General features: G+C 39.4%; 1 protein-coding gene across 1 annotated transcript; it reads left to right on the top strand.

Moving 5' to 3' along the window:
- Positions 1 to 6391: 6391 nt before the first annotated feature.
- On the top strand, positions 6392 to 25642 carry TM4SF20 (transmembrane 4 L six family member 20). Its single transcript, XM_049768325.1, has 4 exons — positions 6392 to 6568; positions 19222 to 19287; positions 23142 to 23293; positions 25366 to 25642. The coding sequence occupies exons 1-4, from the start codon at positions 6392 to 6394 to the stop codon at positions 25640 to 25642; spliced, it is 672 nt and encodes a 223-aa protein (XP_049624282.1).

A 25642-nucleotide genomic window follows, 5' to 3' on the forward strand; every position in this document is an offset into this window, starting at 1 on the left:
GGCTGATGTCACCTGAATGTCACCAGGTGTGGTCCAAAAAAAACAAACAAAAAAAGGTATCTCCAGTGGAAAACAAAATATTTTATTTTAATGGAAATTCTCACCAAAAATAAAAAATTAATGTGTAATTATTTATTCATTGTTTAAAAAGTAATTGTTTTAGCAAAAATGGATAGTTCAAATATTCACCAGTTGAGTATTCAGTGCTCACTTATTAAAGTAAAGAATAATTCATCATAGATATGCAGAGATTGTACAGGGGGGAAGTCCTGGCATAAAGCTGATTCATGTTCAACCCCAAGTACTGCATATGATATCACCAGGAGTGACCCCTGGTATAGAGCCAGGAATAAACCAGAAGGAGAAGAGTCTATTTCTTGTTTGTTATGTCTAAATCAATATGTTAAAAAAAAATCCAGGGGTCAGTTGAAAAGATAGTGCAAGGCTTAATGTGTTTGACTTGAACAAGGCAAATCCTGATTCCATCACTGGCTTCCCATTTAGTCCCTTGAGCCCGACCAGAAATGACTCCTGAGCACAGAATCTGGAGTGTGTTCCAAACACCACCACATGTGGATTCTCCACCCCTCCAAATAAATCACAGAAAATATGAACCACCTAAAACTGCAACAGTGGAGTCTAGGGAAATAGTACAGAAGGAAGGCCTCTGGCCTTGCATTAGGTCAATACAAGTTCAATTTCCAGGATCCTATATTGTCCTCTAAGCCTGAAGAATGATTCCTTATTACAGAGCCAGGAATAAGTTAAGAACACCTTTGATATTAATCCAAAATCAAAGACATAAAAAATAAAAATAAATAAGACTATGATGGTGGTTCTACTTAGTAATGGAACAGCTCCAGGTACCAATCATAAAAGCATTCGAACACCAGAACATGAAATTTGAACAAAAGGAAAATGTAAACTAGTTCAGCCTTAACGGAAACAACATTGTGCAGGAATATTTGGTATTCATGCTGCTAGAATTTTCCTAGCCAGTCTGTCATTTCTCCTGTGCCCACACCACTCTGGAGTCACAATCCAGCAGCGACTCCTTACTCAAGGTGAGAGCAGTGACCCTTGTTCTTGGGGTCTGAACCACTACAGATGTTCTGGGGTTCCTTTCTTGTTGCATACTTCTCATATCTGGAACCCTGAAGCTCAGATCTGGGGGATCTTCCCGCCCCCTTAAGGGTGCCACTAGATGCTGGGAAAGCATGGGTGATAAGGAAGCTTTGTCCCCACTCAGATCTTCTCCAGGAAAGAGCCACAGTCTCTGGGTGCTGCCTGCATAGCAGCACTCATTCAACTCATTCAAGTGTGTGCTTGACATGACGTGGGCACACCTGCAGGATGACTTGCAGATACTGACTGGAAGTTTCATTGTCAGAAAGGTGAAAAACCTAAGGTTTTTGTGAGAGTTTGCCTGTGGAGTCATACGCAGCTTGTGTGGCCCCACAATGACAGGTCCTCTTTGTGCTCACTTCAGAGAGACTGTTGGCAGGATGCTTGCACTAAGACTACAGGAAGCCTGAACAGGAAAGGGAATAGCACCAGATAACCTTCTTGTGCCTGGACCATGTATGATTTAGGAAATAATAGGTTTTGAGGCTTCTAATTGTAGTGATACCAGTCTCCTAAAATATTCCTGATTTTTAAATTGATTTGGATTTTCTTGGAAGGAGAAAGTGTTCAGAGATGCTCAAGGAATATTCCTGGCTTTGTGTCCAAGAATTGCCTCTGGTGGTCCTCAAGAACCCATGTGTGGTGCCGTGGATTCTGACCAGGTTAACATTGCTGCAGCTGCATGAAAGTCAAGTAACTTGCCTTTTGTACTATCTTTCTATTTTGAAAAGTATTTCATGGGCTGGGAAGGTGGTGCTAGAGGTAAAGTATCTGCCTTGCAAGAGCTAGCGTAGGATGGACAGCGGTTCGATCCTCCAGCGTCCCATATGGTCCCCCCAAGCTAGGGTGATTTCTGAGCGCATAGCCAGGAGTAACCCCTGAGTGTCAAATGGGTGTGGCCCAAAAACAAAAACAAAAAAAAAACCAAAAAAAAAAAAAAGAAAAGTATTTTATTTGTTTGTTTGTTTGGGGATCACACTTGAAAGTGCTCAAGGTTTGCTCCTGTCTTTGTATTCAGGATTCAGTCCTGAAGAGCTTGGGGGACCATATGGGATGACAGGGAATCAAACTTGACTTACAAAATTATATATTTTAGGAGCACGACTTCACTATCTTTAAGATGTATGTTACCAAACCATGCCTTTTACCTAGTACTTTCCTTGTTTTACTGCCTTTAGCGTCCAACTTTCCTACACATTAAAACATTTAAAAAATATGGTACATTACAGTTTTTTAGCATTGTCCCAATAAAATTACTGTATTTTTACTTTTCACAATGCTAAAATGGCCACAAAAAAGATATAAAATATTCTATGACAACCCACTGCATTTATTTCTCATTGGTGTTAATTATCCAGAGCAGTTCCAAGTACACAAAGTAGAAATGCATGGAGTGTCTGGTCCACTCAATCATTCAAGAATCTAGGTTCATAGAAGTTTTTGTTTCTGGGCCCGGAGAGATAGCACAGCGGCGTTTGCCTTGCAAGCAGCCGCCGATCAGCACCAAAGGTGGTTGGTTCGAATCCCGGAGTCCCATATGGTCCCCCGTGCCTGCCAGGAGCTATTTCTAAGCAGACAGCCAGGAGTAACCCCTGAGCACCGCCGGGTGTGGCCCAAAAACCAAAAAAAAAAAGTTTTTATTTCAACATATGACATTTAAAGATCACTTATTTTTCTCCAGACTCAAAGTGGAAATAAACATAGTAGACATCACTTCAAATCTGCTTAGTTGGTAGGAAAGCCACAGTTTTCATTTCTCGTTCAGTCTTAGAGGTTACATAGTCCCAAGCCGCATGGGGCTCTGGAGAATGTAGTTCACGACTTAAAGTCATTTCCCCAATAATAAAAATATCATGTTAATAGATAGTTAACATTTTGTCTAAGTTCATATTCTAATAACCTAAACTGATTTGACTTGAGTGTGTTGAGTAGAGAATGTTCTCTCTGGACATTTAAGACCCACACACAAATTCCTCCTGGAAACTATAATCATGGACCAGCTGGGGACTTGGTCACAGTCATCTTTAGGAACTACAAATCTTTCATGGTGCAGAACTTTAGGGTAGGACTGGAGAATATTGAGCAGAAGTTAGGAGGAGTTCCAGAGGTTCTTGAAATGTGGTGTCTGGCGCTTGACTACAATTCTTGCTCCTTGTGCTTTGGTATGCTGGAAGCTGGGTGAAGTGGGGGCAGAAGAGGAGTGGGGAGGACTAGCAAGGTGCTTTCATTTCTTGTTTCCACCTCCTGTTTTCACCAATGACACAAATATGACTCAGCAAGGATTTCATTCTCTCATAATTTAACTCTCCCATTCTTTAAATAAAAATTTGAGCTTTTCCCCCCTAACACTCCTACTTGTTTTCATTCTAATTAACCAGAAACTTTGTTCTTTATAAAACAGTTTCAAGTCATTCTAGACAACTGAGTATAAATACATTTCAGACATCATTATGAGAAAAACATGATTCAAAATATTTGTAATGTCCTATAATCTAAGAGTAACTTTTCTCTAAAAAATGAAAATCTCCATTGGTAATGGTACAGTGAAAAGGAGGAGACAGGACTTGAGATGCTCACAGAGTGGGGCTGAGAAGGGAGGAGGAGCTGTAGTGAAGCTCCATGGTTCTGGGACACGACTCGCAGTGTTCATAATTGAATTGGTAGTGGCTTGCATTTGTTTTTACATTCAACAAAAATTTAATCTTAACTGAGCACAAAAAGTCTTTCCTTTTGTTTATAACAAAGAATAATTTCTTTTGAGCTCAGCTTTCAGCAGAAATCAGAAGAGTTTATTTTCTCTACACATTAGTAGTGTCAGGGAAAAATTTACTACATCAACACTTTTCGTAACTTTTTATAACTTAAAGATTGACTCAAGTAAATTATGGGTTATTTTTTTCATTATGTTTTTGTTTTTTGTTTTTTGGATCACACCCAGCGGCGCTCAGGGGTTACTCCTGGCTCTATGCTCAGAAATCACTCCTGGCATGCTTGGGGGACCATATAGAATACCGGGATTCGAACCAATGACCTCCTGCATGAAAGGCAAATGCTTTACCTCCATGCTATCTCTCCAGCCCCAGTTATGGGTTATTTTTATCAAAGGAGGCATATGGGCTAATATCTGAAATTCTGTCCTGTATAGTGGTGCTCTATCCATAATTTCCAGTGTTTTGTGTGTGATGGCTATGGCCATATATTTGCAAGTTATTTTTTGATTAGACGCCAAGTGTGCCTTAGCATATCTATTCAATGGAGCCCATTCAATACACCCTCTATCTTCTGTTGAATGGGGAATACCTCTCTGAATCAGTTCCATTTGAGCATATGGACGCCACTAACTGCACTTCAGTCTCCATTTATTCATTCATTCATTATTACCAATAATATTTGCTGTATTTGTGTTCTGGGCTATGTTGGGGAAAACAAAAGAGCTGCCTAACGTTCAATTATTTTAAATACATGATAGCTTTCATTTCATCATCCACTTAAACTCAATCATAGCTGAGTGACTTATTTGGCCAATAAAAATGGAATAGAAGCAACACAAATCTCTTCTGACAGACTCTGATGTGCATCTCAGTCAGTGTGAATTGCTCAGTAACTACCATGAGTTACCTCCTTGTTAACCCTTCACAGAAGCACAAAAGGGAATATTTCTATTTTATGGCATTTTCCAATTCAGTACATCTTTTTCTGTAGGAGCCATTGACTAGGAACAAGACCAAATGGAAATTTAGTCTAGAAATACATTGTACTTGACCAAGTAGGCACTCAGAGTTTTAAGAAAATTAAATATGGGGCCAGCGAGGTGGCGCTAGAGGTAAGGTGTCTGCCTTGCAAGCGCTAGCCAAGGAAGAACTGGGATTCGATCCCCCTGAGTCCCAAATGGTCCCCCCAAGCCAGGGGCAATTTCTGAGCACTTAGCCAGGAGTAACCCCTGAGCATCAAACGGGTGTGGCCTGAAAAAACAAAAAAAAAAAAAGAAGAAAATTAAATATAATCTATCTTCTTGTCTCCCACTTATTGTAAGTCTCATTCGTAGGTTTCAGACTTGGCCACTTGAAATCTGGAAGCATTCCTCCAACTGTCCATAAGTCATAGGTGAGTTACCTCTAAAATAGATGAATAACTTGCTACTGAACTTTTTCTTTCCTTTCTCTTCTATCTCTTTAGTTTTTCTTTCTATTTTTTTAATAACTTTGCCTTTGTTCTTCCTGAAACTGTATTATGTATTCTTCCTGAAAATATATTATGATCAATTGTGTCAACTATGTGATATATTTTCATTAAATAAATTTTAAAAATAAAAACAATAAAATAGATGAATCTATTTCACTAGAATCATGTGACTTCAAAATTGTTTTAATTTTGTTGTTGTTTTGGGGCCACACTCAGTGATGCTCAGGAGTTACTCCTGGCACTGGACTCAGGAATTATTCCTTGCAGACTTGAGAGACCATATGTGATGCTGGGCATCCAACTCAGGTCAGCTGCATAGTGTGCAAGAGCCTTACTTGCTGTACTATTGCACTGGTACTTTATAAATTTTTTGTATGCAAGTATACCGTTTGAAACAGAAACATAATATTTGGGTTAGTCAATACCATATCCAGAAAAGAAAAAAAATTTTTCCTATCTCCCCATTCAATACATATTCCATTTTGAACAATTTCAAAATAAGAAGCTTCATAGCTGATAAACTAAATATGACAAAAAATAGTTTATACAATTAATGGGTATTCTTGGTTTTAGTTTGAGTAATGCTTACTAGCAATGTGCCAGAGGAACATTGTTTTTGTTTTGTTTTGTTTTGTTTTGTTTTTGGACCATACCCGGTGATGCTCAGGGGTTACTCCTGGCTATGCGCTCAGAAGTCGCTCCTGGCTTGGGGGACCCTATGGGATGCCGGGGGATCGAACCATGGTCCTTCCTTGGCTAGTGCTTGCAAGGCAGACACCTTACCTCTAGCGCCACCTCTCTGGCCCCTCAACATGCTCTTTTATTTATTTTGTTTTCTTCAGCCATTTGTATGCAGAATTTGCCTAACAGAAACTGACATTTTACCCTACCTCATAATAGCATTTCCTTACTTCCTTAAAACTTCACATAACTATGCCTACCTTGCCCTATTGGACTCTGACCTACTTTGACAAATTCATTTTTAATAATTGCTAAACTTTAACTAAAGATCAAGGATAAAAGTCAAGACAGTGGCAATAGAACAGTCACATTGAGGGATTTTATATCGAACCAGGGAGTAACCATGACTTGCTGTGAAGGCTGGACAACTTGCAATGGAGTCAGTCTGCTGGTTCTCCTCCTGCTGGGCATCCTTCTCAACTCATTTCCTCTGGTGGTCAAGTTAGTGGACAAAGATGATAAGAACCCCATCTCTTGCTTTGAGTGGTGGTTCCCAGGAATTATAGGAGCAGGCCTGATGGTGAGTAATCTTTCCTTGAATGGATTTGGAGAAAGCCCTGCCTAGTTCAGCCAACTCTTCAGAAGCATCTTTCAGCTTTATCATAAGCTATTTCTTGATTAGGATCCAGCAAAGAGCAATGATACAGCATTCATTTGTTTTTGCTTAATGGCAAAAAAATGACAAAATTTACATAGACAAACCCAGTTATGTCTATTTAAAAAAAATCTAATTTCTTTAGTTTTGAAGGTGGGGAAGTGTAAAAATCAAGGTACTAAATATAGTGGCATTCAGTGAGAGCCTGTTAGGCTCAGAACAGTAAGAGAGGTAGCAAAACACTGGTAGCCTTGATAGGCCCCCAGCCGCCCCCTCTTCTGCCCCTGGCCTCCAGGCCTTCCGGGGGTGGCAGCCCAGGCGGTCAGACAAGGTGGGTGTCGGGGGGATCCCTCCTGGATGGGGTCCCAAGCTTTCCCCGCCCTTCCCCCTGCACTAGGGTGGGAAGGGCACAGGGTGGAGGGCAGGCAGATCCTGGCTTCCAGTTCTCTATCGATCCTTTTTTGATCTGGAGGCTAGCTCTAGCCGGCATGGGGTTTGGGGAGACCCCATGTGGAAGACCTTCTCCCTAACTTGGGTGCGCTGGGAGCCTTGATAGGCCCCCAGCCATCCCCTCTTCTGCCCTTGGCCTCTAGGCCTTCCCTGGGTTCCAGCCCAGGCGGCCAGAAATGGTGGGTCCTAACTTGGGGTGTGCTGAGATTTGCTTGGTTGCACTAAGTTCGTCACTGTCAATTTCTGACCAGTCTGCATGTGGAAAACCGCGCGGGGGCTAGTCCCCCCTCGCGCACTTCATGTATTAAGAGTATTCCCTATCCTTATGTTATGCTTTGCGTATCCAGAATGTCCATTTTGTATTCTGTCCTTTGCCACACCCCTACACGTATTTCTTTTGAATATTTTATGTTTTTTCTCTGACAGGTCTGTCTTACAAAATATTCTCTTATACAGTGACAATTCTAACCACTTTTTATCTTCTCTTTGTGAGCTATTCAATAAGGAATTTTGGTGAAAGAATTCCCCAGTTTAATGCTGTTGATTGAACCATATCATGGGGATCGTTGGACTTGGTCTTATAGCCCCCATATACGCCAATAATGCCACGTGGCATTATTCCTTTTTTGCATAGGCACATTAAAATGGGAAAATACTATACATACAAATAAGATCTTATCTAATAAAGATTGGAACACACAAATCTTGTAGTGCAAAAGGACCTTACACCCTGAATACAATGACCTGGCACAGGCCTCAGGAGAATGGGCATTTTCCATTCACCCCTGAACCAGGGAAGCCATCCATGAAACATCCAAGTTTGTCTATAACATCACCTGGAAGCAATCCTCTACCACGGAAGATCCTACCAGTGCTCAGGCATTGACCTGCTCAAAAGAGACTTCCCTTAACACTAAGAAGACTTGACAACAGCAACGACCTAATTACAGGACAGGGCTCTCTGCATTGCCCTTTAATTGTGAGGTGAAACTAGAGGACGCTCCACATCCTGACTTCAATGTAGGATATGCAGATTCCAGGATCTTTAATACAGAAACATGATACCAACAACAGAGACTATGTGAAAAATAAAAGTGTGTTGGGACTACAGGCAATGTCTTGGATTGGACGATCTAGCTTGCCTAGAGTTGGTCTTATGCCAGGAAACTTCAGGGGTAGGGTCTCTGTATTTAGGCCAAGGTTATTCCTTTCCATGCCCCTCATATTTTGGTGGGCCTATGCAAATAACAATTGCCACTCTAACACTATTTTTACTGTGCTCCTTTGACTCTAATCCTTAAAAAAAAAAAAACCACTTAAACTTTTGAGGTTCACTTAAACTAATATGCATGTACATGGAAATGTAAAAAAATACTATGCCTCTAATGTCTAAGGAGTTACATAAGTTTTATGGCTTTAGATTGCTTTGTCTGCTGCTAAGAAATATTACAATGTATTACAATCTGGGGACTTGAGGGACAAAGTAATTGTACATGGATTCTGTTTTATTTATCTTAATGTCCTTTGGCTGAAAGTTCAAAGTTAAGATATCAGATAATTTTTCTTAAAACCCATAAATGTGTGAGACCATTCTGCGTTTTTCTCTCTCTCTCTGACTTATTTCACTCAGCATAATAGATTCCGTGTATATCCATGTATAGGAAAATTTCATGACTTCATCTCTCCTGACAGCTGCATAATATTCCATTGTGTATATGTACCACAGTTTCTTTAGCCATTCGTCTGTTGAAGGGCATCTTGGTTGTTTCCAGAGTCTTGCTATGGTAAATAGAGCTGCAATGAATATAGGTGTAATGAAGGGGTTTTTGTATTGTATTTTTGTGTTCCTAGGGTATATTCCTAGGAGTGGTATAGCTGGGAGCTCGATTTCCAGTTTTTGGAGGAATCTCCATATCGCTTTCCATAAAGGTTGAACTAGACGGCATTCCCACCAGCAGTGGATAAGAGTTCCTTTCTCCCCACATCCCCGCCAACACTGTTTATTCTCATTCTTTGTGATGTGTGCCATTCTCTGGGGTGTGAGGTGGTATCTCATCGTTGTTTTGATTTGCATCTCCCTGATGATTAGTGATGTGGAGCACTTTTTCATGTGTCTTTTGGCCATCTGTATTTCTTCTTTGTCAAAGTGTCTGTTCATTTCTTCTCCCCATTTTTTGATGGGATTAGACATTCTTGCAATAATAACTTTCAGACACAAAAGAGAAAAGAGCTGGAAGTTCCAGCTCACCTCAGGAAGCTCATCACAAAGAGTGATGAGTTTAGTTGGATAAATAACTACATTTTGAACTGTCCTAATAATGAGAATGTATGAGGGAAATTGAGAACCTGTTTAGAGTACAGGCGGGGGTCGGGTGGGGAGGAGGGAGACTTGGGACATTGGTGATGGGAATATTGCACTGGTGATGGGTGGTGTAAAAAAAAAAATAGCAAATGGGCTTGAGCATAGTACAGAGGGTAGGGCATTTTCTTTGCACATAGTCGACCCAAGGTCAGTTCTTCTCATACTACATAGTCCCCCAAACTTGCCAGGAGTAATTAATGAGCACAGAGTCAGGAGTAACCCCTCAGCACCACTGGGTGTGGCCCAAGAAAAATAGGCAAACTGTTGCCAAATCATTGTAATTTATGATAAAAAAAATATTGAAGTCATGCAGTAAAGTGAGTCTTGCGTCATGCACCTCAGACTTTGTTTTTGCTTCATTTTGCTTTTTTTGAGGCCACATGCAGTAGTGCTCAGGTCTACTCTTTGCTTTGCATCCAGGGATCAAGCCTGGTGGACCCAGCATATAACCCCAGGTTGGCCATGTGTAAGGCAAGCTCCCTAACCACTGTGCTATCTCTCCAACCTTTGACTTTGTTTTTAATAATACATGAATTCAAACTCAAACAGTTAAGAATGGTGAAAGTGTCCTTCGCTGATCCCACAAGAACAACTTTATTGCACTTCACCACAGTTCAAATACTAGCATTAATGTGCTTCACAAATAATCTTTTTGAACATCAAGCTGGGATATGAACACTAGCAGAGACCTGGCAAATTCTCTTAAACTGGCTTCTGGTGGGAGCAAAACACTTCAAAAGGTAATTGTCTTATATCAGGATAGTACTTGTAAAAGCAGTTCACAGTACCCGTAAAAAAAAAAAAAAGATATCAGATAATTCTTCTGAGAAGTATGTTATGGGTAATTGTCCTTCCATTGTAACTTTACCTTGACCTCTTTCTTTGAATCTTTGTTCTCATAATTAAAAATAAAAAATTAAAAAAAAAAGAGAGGTAGCAAAAGGGAACAGAAGCAGGAAGTCTGGCAGTTTCTCCAGCAATTAGGCAGTGACCACCCAGCAGGAGCAATATGGCAGAGAGCTGTGGCCCCTAGCACTTCTGCACTTATATACCCCCTGGCCAACTGCCCTCCAGTGGCAGTTACAAGGGTGCTGTATCCTCTTATGGTTGACCAGGGGCCATAAGTGTCTCTGTTTTCTTATAAGAGCCGATTCTCTGGTTTGTACTAGAGACTCAGGGTCTTGGCCTCGCCTGGTAGAAAGCATGACACCAGGTTTTATTCTGGCAAGGCATGCACTTTACCACTAAACCATATTCCTGCACCCAACAGCAACAGTCTAAATAAACTGTGGTCCAGGCTTAAGAGTCTGGGAAAAATGATCACAATTACCTGATAACAGTTGACAGCATGCTATCTGTCTTGCTTCTTCACCTGTGAAGTTGCTCTTCTAAGTCTTTTAATTAATGGTAAGACCTTTATAATTCAGTCTCCTGACTTCCCTTTGCCAGTACCAGTTTCTAGAAATTTGTAGAGACTAGAGGAATAAGCATGCACATTTCATGCATGATGAATATCCTGAATAATGGAAATTGTGAGGATGACAAAAATTATAATCATTGGCTTAGGGAGTTGGCTTAAAAAACTTGTTTTTGGTATTTTTTTTGGTTTGGGGTCAATACCTAGTGGTGCATGGGGGCTCAGATGGTGCAGGAAATTGAATCCCAGATTTTCACATGTAACACATGCATTGTAGCTCTTTTAGCCATCTCCCGAGTCCCAGGTTGATTCAAATCCCCATCTCTGTGAATTCAAGGGCTTTTTGACTGACACACAACCCAGATCATCATCTTTGATACTAGGTTCTGTAATAATGAATAGGTTTGTTGAAGCCTTTAGAAGAGTATATTATAGAATTCCTGAATGTACCTAATCATCAACCACCCAAGGCATGCATAATGTATGTAGATTTACCTGTCCTGGATTCTGATGATGCAGTAAGGCTTGGGCAGGTGGTACAAATGCAAAGAAAATAAAGACCCTTGTTTTGAGATCTGGCAGAATATCTTAATTTAATGTAATAATAAATTGTGATATTAATGGATACATCAATAATTAATGCCATTCATATATTTATAATGATCTTTCTTAATATAAAGCTCTTGTCCTATGATTTTTATCTTTAGATTTATGAAACAGGAATACAGACAGTAAAGAGTAAAAAAATCAGCATTTTAGGGGCCTGAGAGATAGCATGGAGGTAAGGCATTTGCCTTTCATGCAGGAGGTCAGTGGTTCGAATTCCAGCATCCTATATGGTACCCCAGGGCCTGCCAGGAGCGATTTCTGAGCATAGAGCCAGGAATAACCCCTGAGCGCAGCTGGGTGTAACCCCCCCACCAAAAAAAAGTCAGCATTTTAGAGGCTTGTTTTTCCTTATCAGAGTTTCAGTGCTGATTATCTCCACACTTACATCAAAGCAATTCTGGACCTTTAACTATTGAACATCAGATCCAAATTTCTTCTTTGACTAATCTATGAAACTTAAGATCACACTGGCATTAAAAATCATTCTAGAAATCATTCTGTTCTAAGTTCGTCTTTTCTTTTTCTTTAGCATCTGAAACTCAGCTGTTTACCTTGTTTTCAGTAGAAAAAGCTACCTCAAGGAAAAGCTTTGGGAAATATTTTAGTTATTCCTTCAAACTGTATGAAAGTTCTCTTCTAGAAAGAAAATAAAAAACAAAATTCAAAAGAGGCATGTAAATACAAAACCTTTTGTGATCTGCCTTCTTGAGGCTGAAGTTCCTCTCTGTTATCCAGAAGCCAGGGTCACCAGCTGAGTCTAACAACAATGGTCGTTTCTCTCTTTTTTTTTTTTGTTTTTGGTTTTTGGGTCACAGCTGGCGGCGCTCGGGGGCTACTCCTGGCTCTACGCTCAGAAATCGCTACTGGCAGGCTCGGAAGACTATATAGGATGCAGGGGTTTGAACCACTGTCCTTCTGCATGCAAGGCAAATGCTTTCCCTCCATGCTAACTCTCCAGCCCCAACAATGGTCATTTCTATCAAGTACCTCTGATTCCTTACTTGAAACAACCCATTTGGAATAACTTGTAGCTTTAGATGTAAGCTGCCTCTTCCACAAACCCCAATTCACTTAAAAATTTCTTTTCTTGCAAAAACAGCAATAGGAACACCACAGCAAGCACCTCCTTACTGTTGATTAGCCCTGGGTGAACACAAAAAGAAAAGGACATTTGCAGGCAGCAAGGGAACCAGAACTGTTCTGGAACCTCCAGAACAGCAACAAAATCCATTTTTAGGGGTCAAGGAAATGGATGAGAAGCTGGAGCACATGCTTTGCATATTGAAGCCCCAGATTCAATTCCTGGCACCACAAGGTCCAAGCACCTCTGGTGTGGACCCCAACAAAACAGAATGCCAACCTCTTAAAAAAACTTCCCATATGGCACATTTTATTGCACGTCACTCACTGGTGGTGCCTTCGTAGTGTTATGTTTTGTATGTGGAAGATTCTGATTGTCTGTGACACCTTACCTCAAGCAAATCTTTCAGCACCATTTGTCTTAATTGCATAAAGTGTCTTTTTATCTGTATGCCACACTGAAAATTCTCCTAATATTTCAAGCCTTTTCATTATTATTCTGTTCTGTGACATTTTTCTTGGTGGGACACATTTTGGGCCACACTCAGCTATGATCATGGCTTACTCCTAGCACTGTGGTCAGCTTTCATTCCTGGCAGTGCTTGGGGATTATATCTGATGCTGGGGATCAAACTGGGATTAGTTCATGTAAAATGAATACCTAAACTTCTATACTATCTTTCCTGTACTTTTAAAATTAAACACTTTTTTTTCCTTGAAAAAAGTTTTTTTTTTCTTGCTAGCATTGAAGGGTTTGGAAGTTGCAATGGGACTTTATTTTGCTTGTTTTGTTTTTGTGTTTGAGCCACACTAGAGGCACTCAGGGGTTACTTGTGTCTCTGGGCTCAGAAATTACTCCTGGCAGGTTCAAGGGACTATATGGATGACAGGGTTCGAAGCCAGTTTGGCTGTGTGCAAGGAAAATACTCAGTGCTGTTGCTCTGGTCCCGGGACACTTTTATTTATTTATTTATTTATTTATTTATTTATTTATTTATTTATTTATTTTTAGCACACAGGAAAAGATGTTGGGAAGACATAGATGCAACTACTGTGTTTGTTCTTTACACTATTACCCAAATTATAACAATTTGGCTCAGTGGACATCTTATCATTTCTATTTTAACAGAAAATAGAAGGCTAGGACTGTTGATAAAGTCACTCAATAGGTGTGAGCCCCAATTCCAGCTTTATTTGAGTCTGAGTCACTGCCTTTCAGCAACAATAGCACCATTATTACATTGCCTGTCTCAGGTTGACAGATAGAGAAAATCTTGATTGTTTTCAGCTCATACCTGGTAGTGTTGAAGCCTGCTCCTGGCTTTGTGATTTAGGGTTGCTCCTGGTGGTGCTCAGGAGACCAGGTGATACCAGAAATAGAATCCAAGCCTCCTGCTTGCTCTAGGTATGGAGACATAGTACAGTAAGCAAGGCATATTTTTTGTCTTGGATGTGGCTGACCCAGGTTAAATCCCCAATATTCCTCCTTGGGCCTCACCAAGCATGATCCCTGACCATAGAGCCAGGAGTAAGGTCTGAGCACTGCTGGGTGTTTCCCTGCTGCCTCCCCCAAAACCAAAATAAAGCTAAAAAGCACATGCTTTTGTCCTCTGGGATCTTTTCCTTGCCTAAAATCTGTAACTTAAATCATTAAGTATAGTTACCAAAACATGAAGTATAGAAAGAATATAAAGCCTATGAAATAAGTCTAGACAATCTGGACTTCTTGGTTCCAGGGCTAACTTTAGAATCCTCAAAAACCACTAACAGCGACCAGAGAAATTGTGCAGGATTGAAGTGCATGTTTTGCTATGACCAATCCTGGATCGATCATGGCACCCTGAATCAATCTCTGATATCAGTATTACTGATGTAATGTTGGAGGCCTGGAGTAAGACCATATTGCACCTTTGACCTCTTACATTGAAGTGCCAAGGAGTTTACTAAGTATCACAGAAAGTTTCCTCAGACACTCTGAGCACTTCTTGGGAGACTATCACCTCCCACAAGTTAGAAATAACAAGTTTATCACACTAGGTTATGCTCTGACGTACTAACATGTCATAAAATATCCAAGTCTGAGAAGTTTATTATGCACTTTGTAGATTGAATCTCAAATTCTAAATGAGACTCAGAAGCAAACAGGTGAGCTTAAAACACTGTGTTTTTGTGGTCCTTAGCTCTCATAGAGTATGGAAGAATATTTTTTCAAAAAGAATTGTGTCCCAAGTAATTGTATTGTACATGGGTTCAGTTTTGTTTTTCTTAATGTTCTTTGGCTGAAAGTTCAAGGCTGGGATATTATCGATGGGACTACCGAGAATTCTGTTTATGGGTGATTGGGCTTCCACTGTAACTTTACCCTGTCCTCTTTCTTTGCATCTTTGTTGTCATAATTAAAATAAAAAAAAAAAAGAATTGTGTCCCTTACAATGTCTGTCAAAATACAGACTAGTTCAAATTCAGTATACTTGTAAATCACAGAAAGTTTAATAGGGAAGAGATTACTGCCTGTGATAAGGACTTTGACATAATACTTGAAATAGTTTCAAAATTGCTTAACATTTTAAATTGTTTTGTTTTAAAAAGGGACTTTGCAGGATGCAGTTACTAAAAGCAAAAATGCAATTTAGTATTATTGATCTCATGAAGTACATACATTTTATGATTTTACAATCTAAGAGGTGAACATGTTTATCTTTAAAACCATGACTAAGCAGATAAAAATTATAAAATTATCTTCAATTATTTATTAAATGGAAAAATCAATATGTTATTTTCCCAAGTAACAAAAACAGACTGAGTCTTTAATTGTAGGCTGGATCTGAATCATACTTATGCATTAAATTGATTTATTAATAATCATGAAACAGTTGTCATTATTATCATTATTAACAAGTATGATCAGTTATTAATATTGTCAATTAATGATTGATAAGTGTCAATCATTAAACTCTTATCAGAAAACAAATTATTGGAGGCTGGAGTAATAGCTCAGCAGTAGTGCATTTGCTTTGCATGCAGACAACCCAGGACGGACTTGGGTTTGATCCCCAAAATTCCATATGGTCCCCTAAGCCTGCCAGGAGTAACTTCTGAGTGCAGAGCCAGAAGCAACCCCTGAGTGCCACCAGGTGTATTCCAAAAACTAAAACAAAAACAAATTATTGAATGCTAAACACACTAAAGATGTTGTATAGAAATTTTTTTTGAAATATAGTTTTTTTGAAATATAGTTTCTGTATTAATATGAACTATTAATATGAACTATGGCTCAAGCTTAAGCTCAAGCTTAAGAAAATCCTTAGGGAAATCCTAAATGCTTGAATCCATAATTTTAATGACCAAAACTCTCTTGCTTCATTTGCAAACCATATGCCTTCTTTTCAAAACTAGATGGAGAAGTAAACAACAGGCTCCTGACAAAATGACTTTCAAGTCTCACAAGAACTCTTTATGCACTCAAATATGCTTCAGAATTAAAGAGAAAATACTCTCATAAGTTACTCATTTCCCAGAGACTATCTGGAAGATTTATTCTTCATATTTCTAAATATGCACACAATTTCACATTTTATTGGCCTGTACTATACTTGGAATCTCTATAGTCCCATCAGTTTTAAAGCTCCAAATGTCCACAGGATATCCATCCAAAAAGTGGAACAAGGATTCTTCAAATACTGTAAAATCAACAAGGCAGGGATTCATATACTAAGAATTATTATTGATTTATAGAAACTCTTCTGAAAAGAGGAGGCAGTAATGTAAATTTTCAGATTGTTGACACAACCCCACCCTCAAAGAAGTTAGCAAAGTTTCAATTACACCAATAAAGAGCATGGAATGATTTATCCATTTAAGATAGAATTAATGCTGCTCTAAATTTAAAATGAACATAAACTTTCTCTTCCTCCTTCCCAGTTACAAAGTTATTCATGATTGGCTTTAAAGCATACAATTCCAATCCAACACCAGTGTCCACTTCCTTCACCAGTGTCCATAGTTTCTCTCCCACCCCTTTGCTTGCCTTAAAATAAATTTTTTTAAATTAAGGACTGGCTACTTTTATTTTCAAAGAGTCAGATAAGAAACTTGCATGCCTGTATTTTCCCAAGGAGTCACATCTACCAACTGTGCTTTAAAGGCATCCTCCTGGACAGCATGTAGATGAAGGAACATGATGAAGATGAAGGAAAATGATAAATCCTCACTTACAAAAAAAAGATGTGTCAGTTTGCCAGCATAGAGTAAGACTATTATAAGAAAAGATTAGTCCATGAACACTGACTGACACTATCAGGAGGTGAGATGGACATTTTTTTTACCATTTTCTCTGGGCCCTCAGTTGTGCTCCAGAGTTGGAAGAGTGATACCGTAGCACTGCAAGCTCTGTTCACTCAGTCACAGTCCAGTATGAGTCACCCATGGTAGTCACTCATGCCAATGTGTTAAGGCAACAGGTAGCTCAAATTTGCTAGTATTAGGAAGTTCTGGCACTGGAGTCAGTACGACAAGGTGGGGTGAGTTTTGGCAGAAACCACCAAATGTGTCAATCTTTGAAACTGGAAGAACAAAGGTAGCTGAGTTTCTAGAGAAAGAGAGAGTTGGAAGGACCTTAGAAGAGGGAGTCTGCTGGTTGTAGAACTGGTAAAGAGTCAGGGTTCTAAAAGCCACATGCTTTACTTTACATCCCAATTATTCTACTTCCTCATGTGAGCCATTTCTATGCTTCAGTCTCATCATCTGTAAAACAGGAACAATAATGGCCCCTTGTTCAGAGGAATTTTATGAGGGAAGAGCTAAGAAGGGTCTAGCATTTCTAACAGCCTGACATGATGTTAGGGATCAATAAAATGCTGGAAATATGCATGCATGGAGCAGATAGAGAATTATTCCAAGGTAGCTATACCAAGATGGAGTATGAATGTGTTAAAAAAAAAACTAACCCCAAAAATTTATTTTTATTTTATTTTATTTTTTTGGTTTCTGGGCCACACCCAGTGGCACTCAAGGGTCATTCCTGGCTCTGTGCTCAGAAATTGTTCCTGGCAGGCTCGAGGGACCATATGGGATGCAGGGAATTGAACCCAGGTCTGTATTTGGTCCACCACATGCAAAGCAAACACTCTACTGCTGTGCTAACTCTCCATCTCCTAACTCAAAAACTTATTGACTAATATCTCTTAAGCAGAAAGAAGCAATTTATTCTCAAGAATACAAAACTTCTCCCTATAAGCATTTTAATGATTTCATTTGCAGTTGCTGACTAGATATAAGCTAAATATTTCCACCTCTGCCTTGAGTCTCTGGCATCTATTTCAGCTTCCCAGATAACTCACTATGCAAAGGATTTCTGAGCATTACTGAAAATTGCTTATTATGGAGACATGAACAAAACGGAGAATATAGAAGGCAGAAACAGTTCTCAAATATAAGGGTCTGGAATGGTAACCCCTTCAGGGGTTAAGCATCTGATTTGCATATGGCCCACCTTGGTATCCTGGTTAAATCCCCTACACTCCCTGATTCCCTGAGCAGAAGTGGGAATGGACCCTAGGTACAGAACCAGAAGGAACCCCTGATCACTCTCAGATATGCTCATCCCTGTAGTAGTTCTAAAACGCTTATCTTGGGAGATGAATGTGGTGTTCCTGGGAATAAGAGGGTAGTGATGGGAGAAAAATAGGAGGAATAGGAAAGAGATAGAGCTATCATATAAGAAAACTAATGTGCCAGATTTACAAAGTCATGTGTTTCCATTGATTTGGGAGAAATTGAATGACTGCAGATTACAAAAACCAAAATAAATAATAAATAATTGTGTCATGGGCTGGCATAATAGTAAAGTGGGTAGGGCATTTGCCTTGCACGTGGCTAACAGGTTTGATCCCCAACATCCTATACAACATATATGGTCCCCAGAGCCTGCCAGGAGTAATTCTTGAGTGCAGAACTAGGTGTAATCCCTGAGCACCATTGGGTGTGGCCCCCAAACCAAAACCAAATAAAAAGTGTTCAAAATTTGGAATAGGATGTTCCACAGCAGTCCAGTGCTTGGGTGAGCCACATTACACCAGGCATGCAAAGCCTGTACTCCAACCCTGTGAGCCTTTTTCCTGGCCCAGAAACAAGAGTAAATTATTCCAGAATTTTTCCCCCCAAATATCTAATTTTTTTTTTATTTTTGGGCCACACCCGGTAACGCTCAGGGGTTACTCCTGGCTATGTGCTCAGAAGTTGCTCCTGGCTTGGGGGACCATATGGGACACCGGGGGATCGAACCGCGGTCTGTCCAAGGCTAGCACAGGCAAGGCAGGCACCTTACCTTTAGCGCCACCGCCCGGCCCCCAAATATCAAATTTTTAAGTCATTTTCTATCTGTTTAAAATCCAACTCTCTTTAAAGATGACTTGGGGTAATAGGGGTAATGAATCATGTGGACAGAGAATTAAAAACTACCACAAGTCCTCTGCTCCTCTTCACCTTTAATCTTTTAGTATTGATAACAGGAATTTCAAGTCCACAAGATCAAGGGGACTGAGGAATTTCCGGTCTGTTCTCTCAAGCCTTGATTTTACACATTTGGCAAATGGGAGGCCGAGATGGACTATTGAGTATGAAGGTAACTATGCTCATCATTCCTGTTAATATAATTTCCAGACTATTCCAGCAGCAGCCATGGCCTTGGCCGCAAGAAAGAGAGCGTGCTGCAACAACAGGGTTGGGGTAAGTGTGCTGCTTGGGGTGTGGGTGAAGAGTTGCAAGATGTGATGCATATCAAAGCAAAGTTCCATATCCATCCCTGAGTCTTACATCACCAGTTATCTACTGAATTGCAGTAGATTTCCACCACCAAGTCAAGTGTAGACACTTTCTTCTTAGAAAGTTTATAGAAAGTCCAAGGTTAGGGTTATACTTTTCCATCAAAATGCAGCTTTATAGCTAATTATCAGCGCTTTGACCTATCTTCAATATTACTAAACAGAAGATTTTCAAAGACAGAAAATTTTTACTTTGCTGTCAGAGCTGGGTTCAATTTCGTAACACTCAGAACTTGAGTGTTTGGGGCTGTGTAGTGAAAAATGTATTCTATCCATTCTTGCATGGAAAGACTTGTTTGAAAGGATCAGAATAGCAACTGCTAGCAAGTTAGGCTTAAGGCAATGCCACATACATTCAACTGTGCATACCACTGTAATTCAGTGACAAGTCAATTGATCTTGCCAGGACTTCTAGAACTGTTCTGAGAGCACTTTGTATATGTAGTTTTATTGAATTTTCTCAAAAGCCATTAATGGAGAAAATGTGATTTGTTTAATTGACTGAAAAACTGATCCTTAAAGAAAGCAAAGAACTTTTGAACAGTCAATAGCAAGTAAATTTTTATCCAAATGCTTCAGATTCCAAAACTTAGTAATATAGAGGGTTCTCCTATATCTAAGGTAGATCAGCAAGAGACATGCAATCACAATCAATCAATCACAATCACACTTAATACTCTCAGTGACTGTCCTCTGCCTGATGGAAACATTAGAGATGTCTGGAAAGATCTGAATACTACCAGACCCTGGTGGCCCTCAGAGTCTGAATGAGAATGTTCCAAGAGAACTGGGGTAATGCTAATGCAAAAGTGGTGATATTGGCCAGAGAGCTAGTACATTGAAGAGGATATTTGCCTTGCTTGCATTGGATTCAATTCATAGTACCACATATGGTCCCGGAGATCACTAGGAGTGATCCTTGAGCACAAAACGAGGAGTAAGCCCTGAGCATTTCCAGGTGTGGTTCAAAAGCCACAAGCCAAAGCCAAAAAAGAAAAAAAAGAAAAAGGTGATGATACTACTTAGAAAGGGAATAAAAATATTTATTTGTATGATAATGAAAAATTATATACATTTTGGGGGCCACTCCTAGCAGTGCTCAGGGACCAATCTTAGTGGTCCTGGGGGGGGGGGGAATCCATATGTTAGGCTGATGCAAATGCCTTATCCCCTGTACTATCTGTACTATCTCTTTGGCCCATACACTGAAAAAATTCTTTTATGATTGATTATAACCCACATTATTACTATGCTAATTTTTACACTCTTGCTCCCAAGACAGTATAACATTAATATTTAAACTCTTCCCTGACATTTTCCTTTATGCACAATAATCACTCAGTAATTTATCTTTGCATTCTTTATATTGTATTCAGAACATTCTTGAGAAGGAGGTCCTGAGGCGATCCTGAATTCCAAAATTCAAAAATAAAATACATGCATATTTTTCCTCAAATCTGAGGCCCACAAAAGATCTTTTTTTTGCAGTTGCTGGACATATGATCCAAGCAGTAGGGCATATGCCTGGTATGTGTGCAGCCCTACTTTTGACCCTGGACCACCAGTCCCCCCAAAAGCTCCATCTGACGTGATCATCAACCTCCAATAATAAGGGGGGAAGGATATTTTTATGTACATATTTTTTCATGACAAATTAACTATCTTTTCCAGGACCATTCAAGTGTTCTCTCTCCTGTGAACAGTAAACTCTACTCTTTAAAGCAAGAAAAGCACCAGGTTTGGCTTTTCTGCCCAACCTTGAAAATAATTGAAATTTATGCATCAGCAACATTATGAGTGATTATATGTATGGTGCCACAGGAACCCTTGGGTGCCAATTTTACCTTGTAATAGAGATTGTTCTATATTTAACAGTGATGCTGCCTACCTAGTTAAGTTTGTTGGTTTACAGGATTAGTGTTTTATTCTATTACATTCATTATTGCACATGCAATAATGGCACTTTCTCATCCAGATGAGTTTGGTATGTAAACCAAACTCAGCATTTCCAAAGTGCCATTACATGACAAAGGTAGATCCTGGGAGCAAGAGGGGTCACCAAGCTTTTACCTATGTCCATTGTAGCCATTATTTCTCTACTTGATTCTTGCTCTTTTCATTCTTTCAATGGTTTTGTTGTTTTGTTTTGGGAGCCATATTGACTGTGCTCAGAGCTTACTCCTAGATCTGTGCTCCGGGATCACTCATGGTGATGCTTAGGGGATCACAGGAGGTGCTGGAGGTCAAATTCATGTCAGCAGTGCTTTAACCACTATATTATCCCTCTGGCTCTTGATGAGTCATTTCATTAAACCAAATCTCCTAGGAAAAGTCAGATGCTTCGAATCAGCTTTTAGTAGTCATTTTGGGGTGATGAGAAACCATAACTAAGTGATGACCATACTCCTTGATGAGCACAATTAAGGAACCTGTCACAGTAGTATGGTAGAATCCAGAATTGGATTTGACTCTGAACCCATCATTTTGTACTTTTACTTGAACACATTCTACTAGGGTCTGGAAAAACTGAGCTGATGATTTTCCAGTAATGAGATTCTGTCAAACTTACCAACTGACCTGAACTGACATTCCAGCATTCTAAGATTAGTCTAGTTGTAATATGCACTCCTTGTGAGGACAAAGAAGATCCCCTGAGATGATGTGAATGGAGTCCTCAGCCTGCACACACATGGTATGAGCCCTCTTCCTGTAGGCAGAGCTGAAAGTGCACAATGTATAAGCCCCCCCCCCCAAAAGCTACAATCTTACTCGTCAAAACAAAAAATATGCCTTTATTGATGCAGACTGAAAAAGTCACAATGATTACTATCAACTTTACTAAATTCTTTTTTGTTTGAAAAACACACACATTCACCATCTTTTATTTGGACTATACCCAAGGAAATGGTGGCTGGCCAAATTCCACCTTTTCCCCCCTGCTTTCTGTAAGTCTGATTCATGAAAGATAACCAGCCTTTCCCTTAAACACAGTGGTTCTCATTTCTAATGTTTGTCCCACTCTACTCCTAACCTTGGCATAATCTAGCAATATCTGGAGACATATTTCGTGAGGGAGAGAGAGGAGGCCAGGAATGTTCCACTGTACAGGAAGGGACCCCTGCCATCATACTCAAAACCTGCCTGTCAGTTGTGCTGAGTTGAGAATTCCTGCTGGGCCACGACACTGCTCAGAGACTCACACAATGCTGACTGCTAACCAGGCATGGCCCCTGATGAAAGATTTAGGAGCCAAGAAACAGCCAAACATGGGTGGGTTCCATTCTACTAAGTTTCTAGGAAGTAAGAATTACACAGTTGAGATGGACACTGTTTAGATAATAGTTCAAGACTTTCCAGAGGGTGATCAACCCAACAATCAATTGGCCAACTTTGCTCTCTGCCTTCTTTTTTCATTCAACAGTAATCAACAGGTGATCTTGGAATCTAGGACTTTAATGTAACTGAAGAAGGAAACAGTTAAGACAGCAAAAGAACCGAGAGATAATACAGTGCGTTATACTAGAGCACTGCACATGGCCAGTCCTTATTAGGTATGCAATACCACATGTAGCCACCAGAAATAGGAGTGATTCTTGAGTGTAAAGCCAGGGGTAAGCCCTCAGTATTACAGGATGTGCCCACCACTTCATCACCCCCACCATAAAACAAAAAACAAGCAAACAAACAAACAAAAAACAGCAAACATAGCTGAAACTTGAATTGTAATGACATGCAGATATACTTTGTGTTTTTTTCCAGATGTTTCTTTCATCTCTTTTTAATGTTTTCACAATCATTGGTGCTACCTACTGTATGATGGTATCTCTTCAAGCTCTCGTGGTAGGGCCTCTCATTTGTAAGCCTCAAGTCAACAATACTGTCAACTGTGAGTTTTCATTCAGTAACTTCAGGTGAGTAACCTGATTTTAAATGAGAGTCTTACTGCCTTCCACAGTAAGTGCAGACTTGATTAGAATGGGTGGTGTTGACATGGCACTATGTTTCTCTCTGAACTCACTGAATGGATGCCATAAGCACTGATTCAAATCTCAAAGACATGAAGGAGTAATTGTATTTTGAATGCTTTGGGGGTATGGTCTTGTCTAGGATTTGATTTAGATGACTTAAATCATCTTTAAATACCCTATGGTTGCATATGTGTATATATGTAACAAAATTCTGGAAAAAAAATTCTAAAAATATGAACCAAGAACTTAAATTTTATCCTTGGAGGATATTCCAGGGCAGTGAGAATATCGACTTTCTACATCCTGAACTGCTTCCATGTGTAAGTCCAAATACACTTTGCCCTTGTAATTAAAAAAACCAAAGTTAAAAACCCTTTAAATAAAATCTAGAATAGCATCTATATGCCCAGTCAATTGTTTCTCATGATCATATTTATCTGTAGCCCTGGAAATAAATGAAGTGATTAAATCATAAAATAAATAATATTGGAGTTAGATACAAATATCTCATTTTAGTCTTGTAAAATAGTTCTGTGCCAAATACAAGGCATGGTTTGTAAAATTGGAAGGAAAAAACCAATACACTTGTTATCTAAATTTTACTTAGTTTGAAAAAAACATTAATTACATTTGTATTACATTATTTCCTTTTCATCTTCATTCCTGAATTAAGAAATAACCAGAAGCCAATCAGTGCCTTGCACACAGCTGACCAGGGTTAATCCTTGGTATTCCATATGGTCTCCTAAGCCCCACCAGGAGTGATTCCTGAATGCAGAGTCAAAAATTACCTTTGAACATTCCTGGATGCTAAAAGAAACTACAACAAAATCACTCCATGGTGATTCTGAATCACAATGCAAAGCAATTCCCTTTATTAATAGATCTGAAATATTGGGTTAGAGATTTCAACAGGCGCCACAGATACATCCAGTCTTCAGTGGACAACTCAACATGTACCAGGTTGTGCTCTGGTGATACACAGTTCAAGTTTAGAGGTAGAAAGTAAACAGTTATCAAAGAGTAATCTATGCTCACTGTGCATAGAAGCAGCAGATTCAGGACTTGTGAGATATGAATTAAGTCTTACAAGGTGTTGACCCAGGTACAATCATTGGCACCACATGGTCCCCTGAACACCACTGCATCAATGGGCCCGCACACTGAACAGCAAGGCCTGGCTGGCCAAGAATCAGTAGGAAGTACCCTTAAGCTTCCCAAGTGTCACTTGGGAGACTCCTTTCCCCAAGAAGACTCATACTTTAGTTGCTGAAAAGATGACCAAGAATAAATGCCAATTGTTGGTATCCAGATCTGCAAACTCTAAAGCGCATATGCTATTTCTCTGCAATAAACTAAAGAATTACTTTCAGGCAGATGGGTTTGAGTTGACAAGTAATTTTTTATACTTCAATATAATAAATGGGCACAAATTGCTTTGGGGAATGGTTTTGAGTCACACTTGGGGGGTGCTTAAAAGTTAATATGACTGTATTCAGGAAACATCCATCTATCTCTCCTTTATGCCAGGCATATACTCAGTCCTTTAAGCTCTCTCTGGCCTCAGTCCACTTTAGTTAAACATACCTGTCTTTTGAGTAAAAATTATAGTTAAACATTAATAAGGCAATTTTGCATTAGGAATTAATATTCCTTGGCATGAGGAACTTATTTTCTATAGTTTTATTTTGTAAAAATATTCTTGTACATTTAACAGAAAAGCAACTGCACTCAGAGGCTGAGCTATGTGTAGTTGTTGAAATTGAACCATTGCTGATCAAGATCACCAGCAACTTCAAAGAAATTTAGAAGTTTAGAAGTGCTTTTTCTACATGCTAGGATAAATAATAAGCAAAAGTGTTATACTCATTAGGGTACATGGGCACATATTAAGCTAGTTTCTGGTACAATATTTCAAAATCATTTTGTTTTCCTATATAGTTTTTTTCTAGGAACTGTGTTGCATTCTTTGTTGATGAGTGATATTCCTGAATATCTAATCTTTTCTTTTTCAGCAACATTGATATTGATTCCTTCAATCTCAATTGGTTCCTTAAAAAGTCTTGCATACCATCTAATTCCAGTGGTCACACCTACAATAACATCACAGCCACTGGTAAAAACTGGGATTTTGAGACTAAGGAAGGCAGACATAAGACTACCCATATATCAGCCTTTGTGGGTCTACTGATTGTGGGAATTCTTCAGATCTTGTTTGCACTCAGTCAAATGGTCATCGGCTTACTTGGCTGTCTGTGTGGCGTGTCTAAAAAAAGAAATCGATATGTGTAA

This window comes from Suncus etruscus, chromosome 2, assembly GCF_024139225.1.
Source record: "Suncus etruscus isolate mSunEtr1 chromosome 2, mSunEtr1.pri.cur, whole genome shotgun sequence".
In the NCBI taxonomy this organism is placed as follows: domain Eukaryota; kingdom Metazoa; phylum Chordata; class Mammalia; order Eulipotyphla; family Soricidae; genus Suncus; species Suncus etruscus.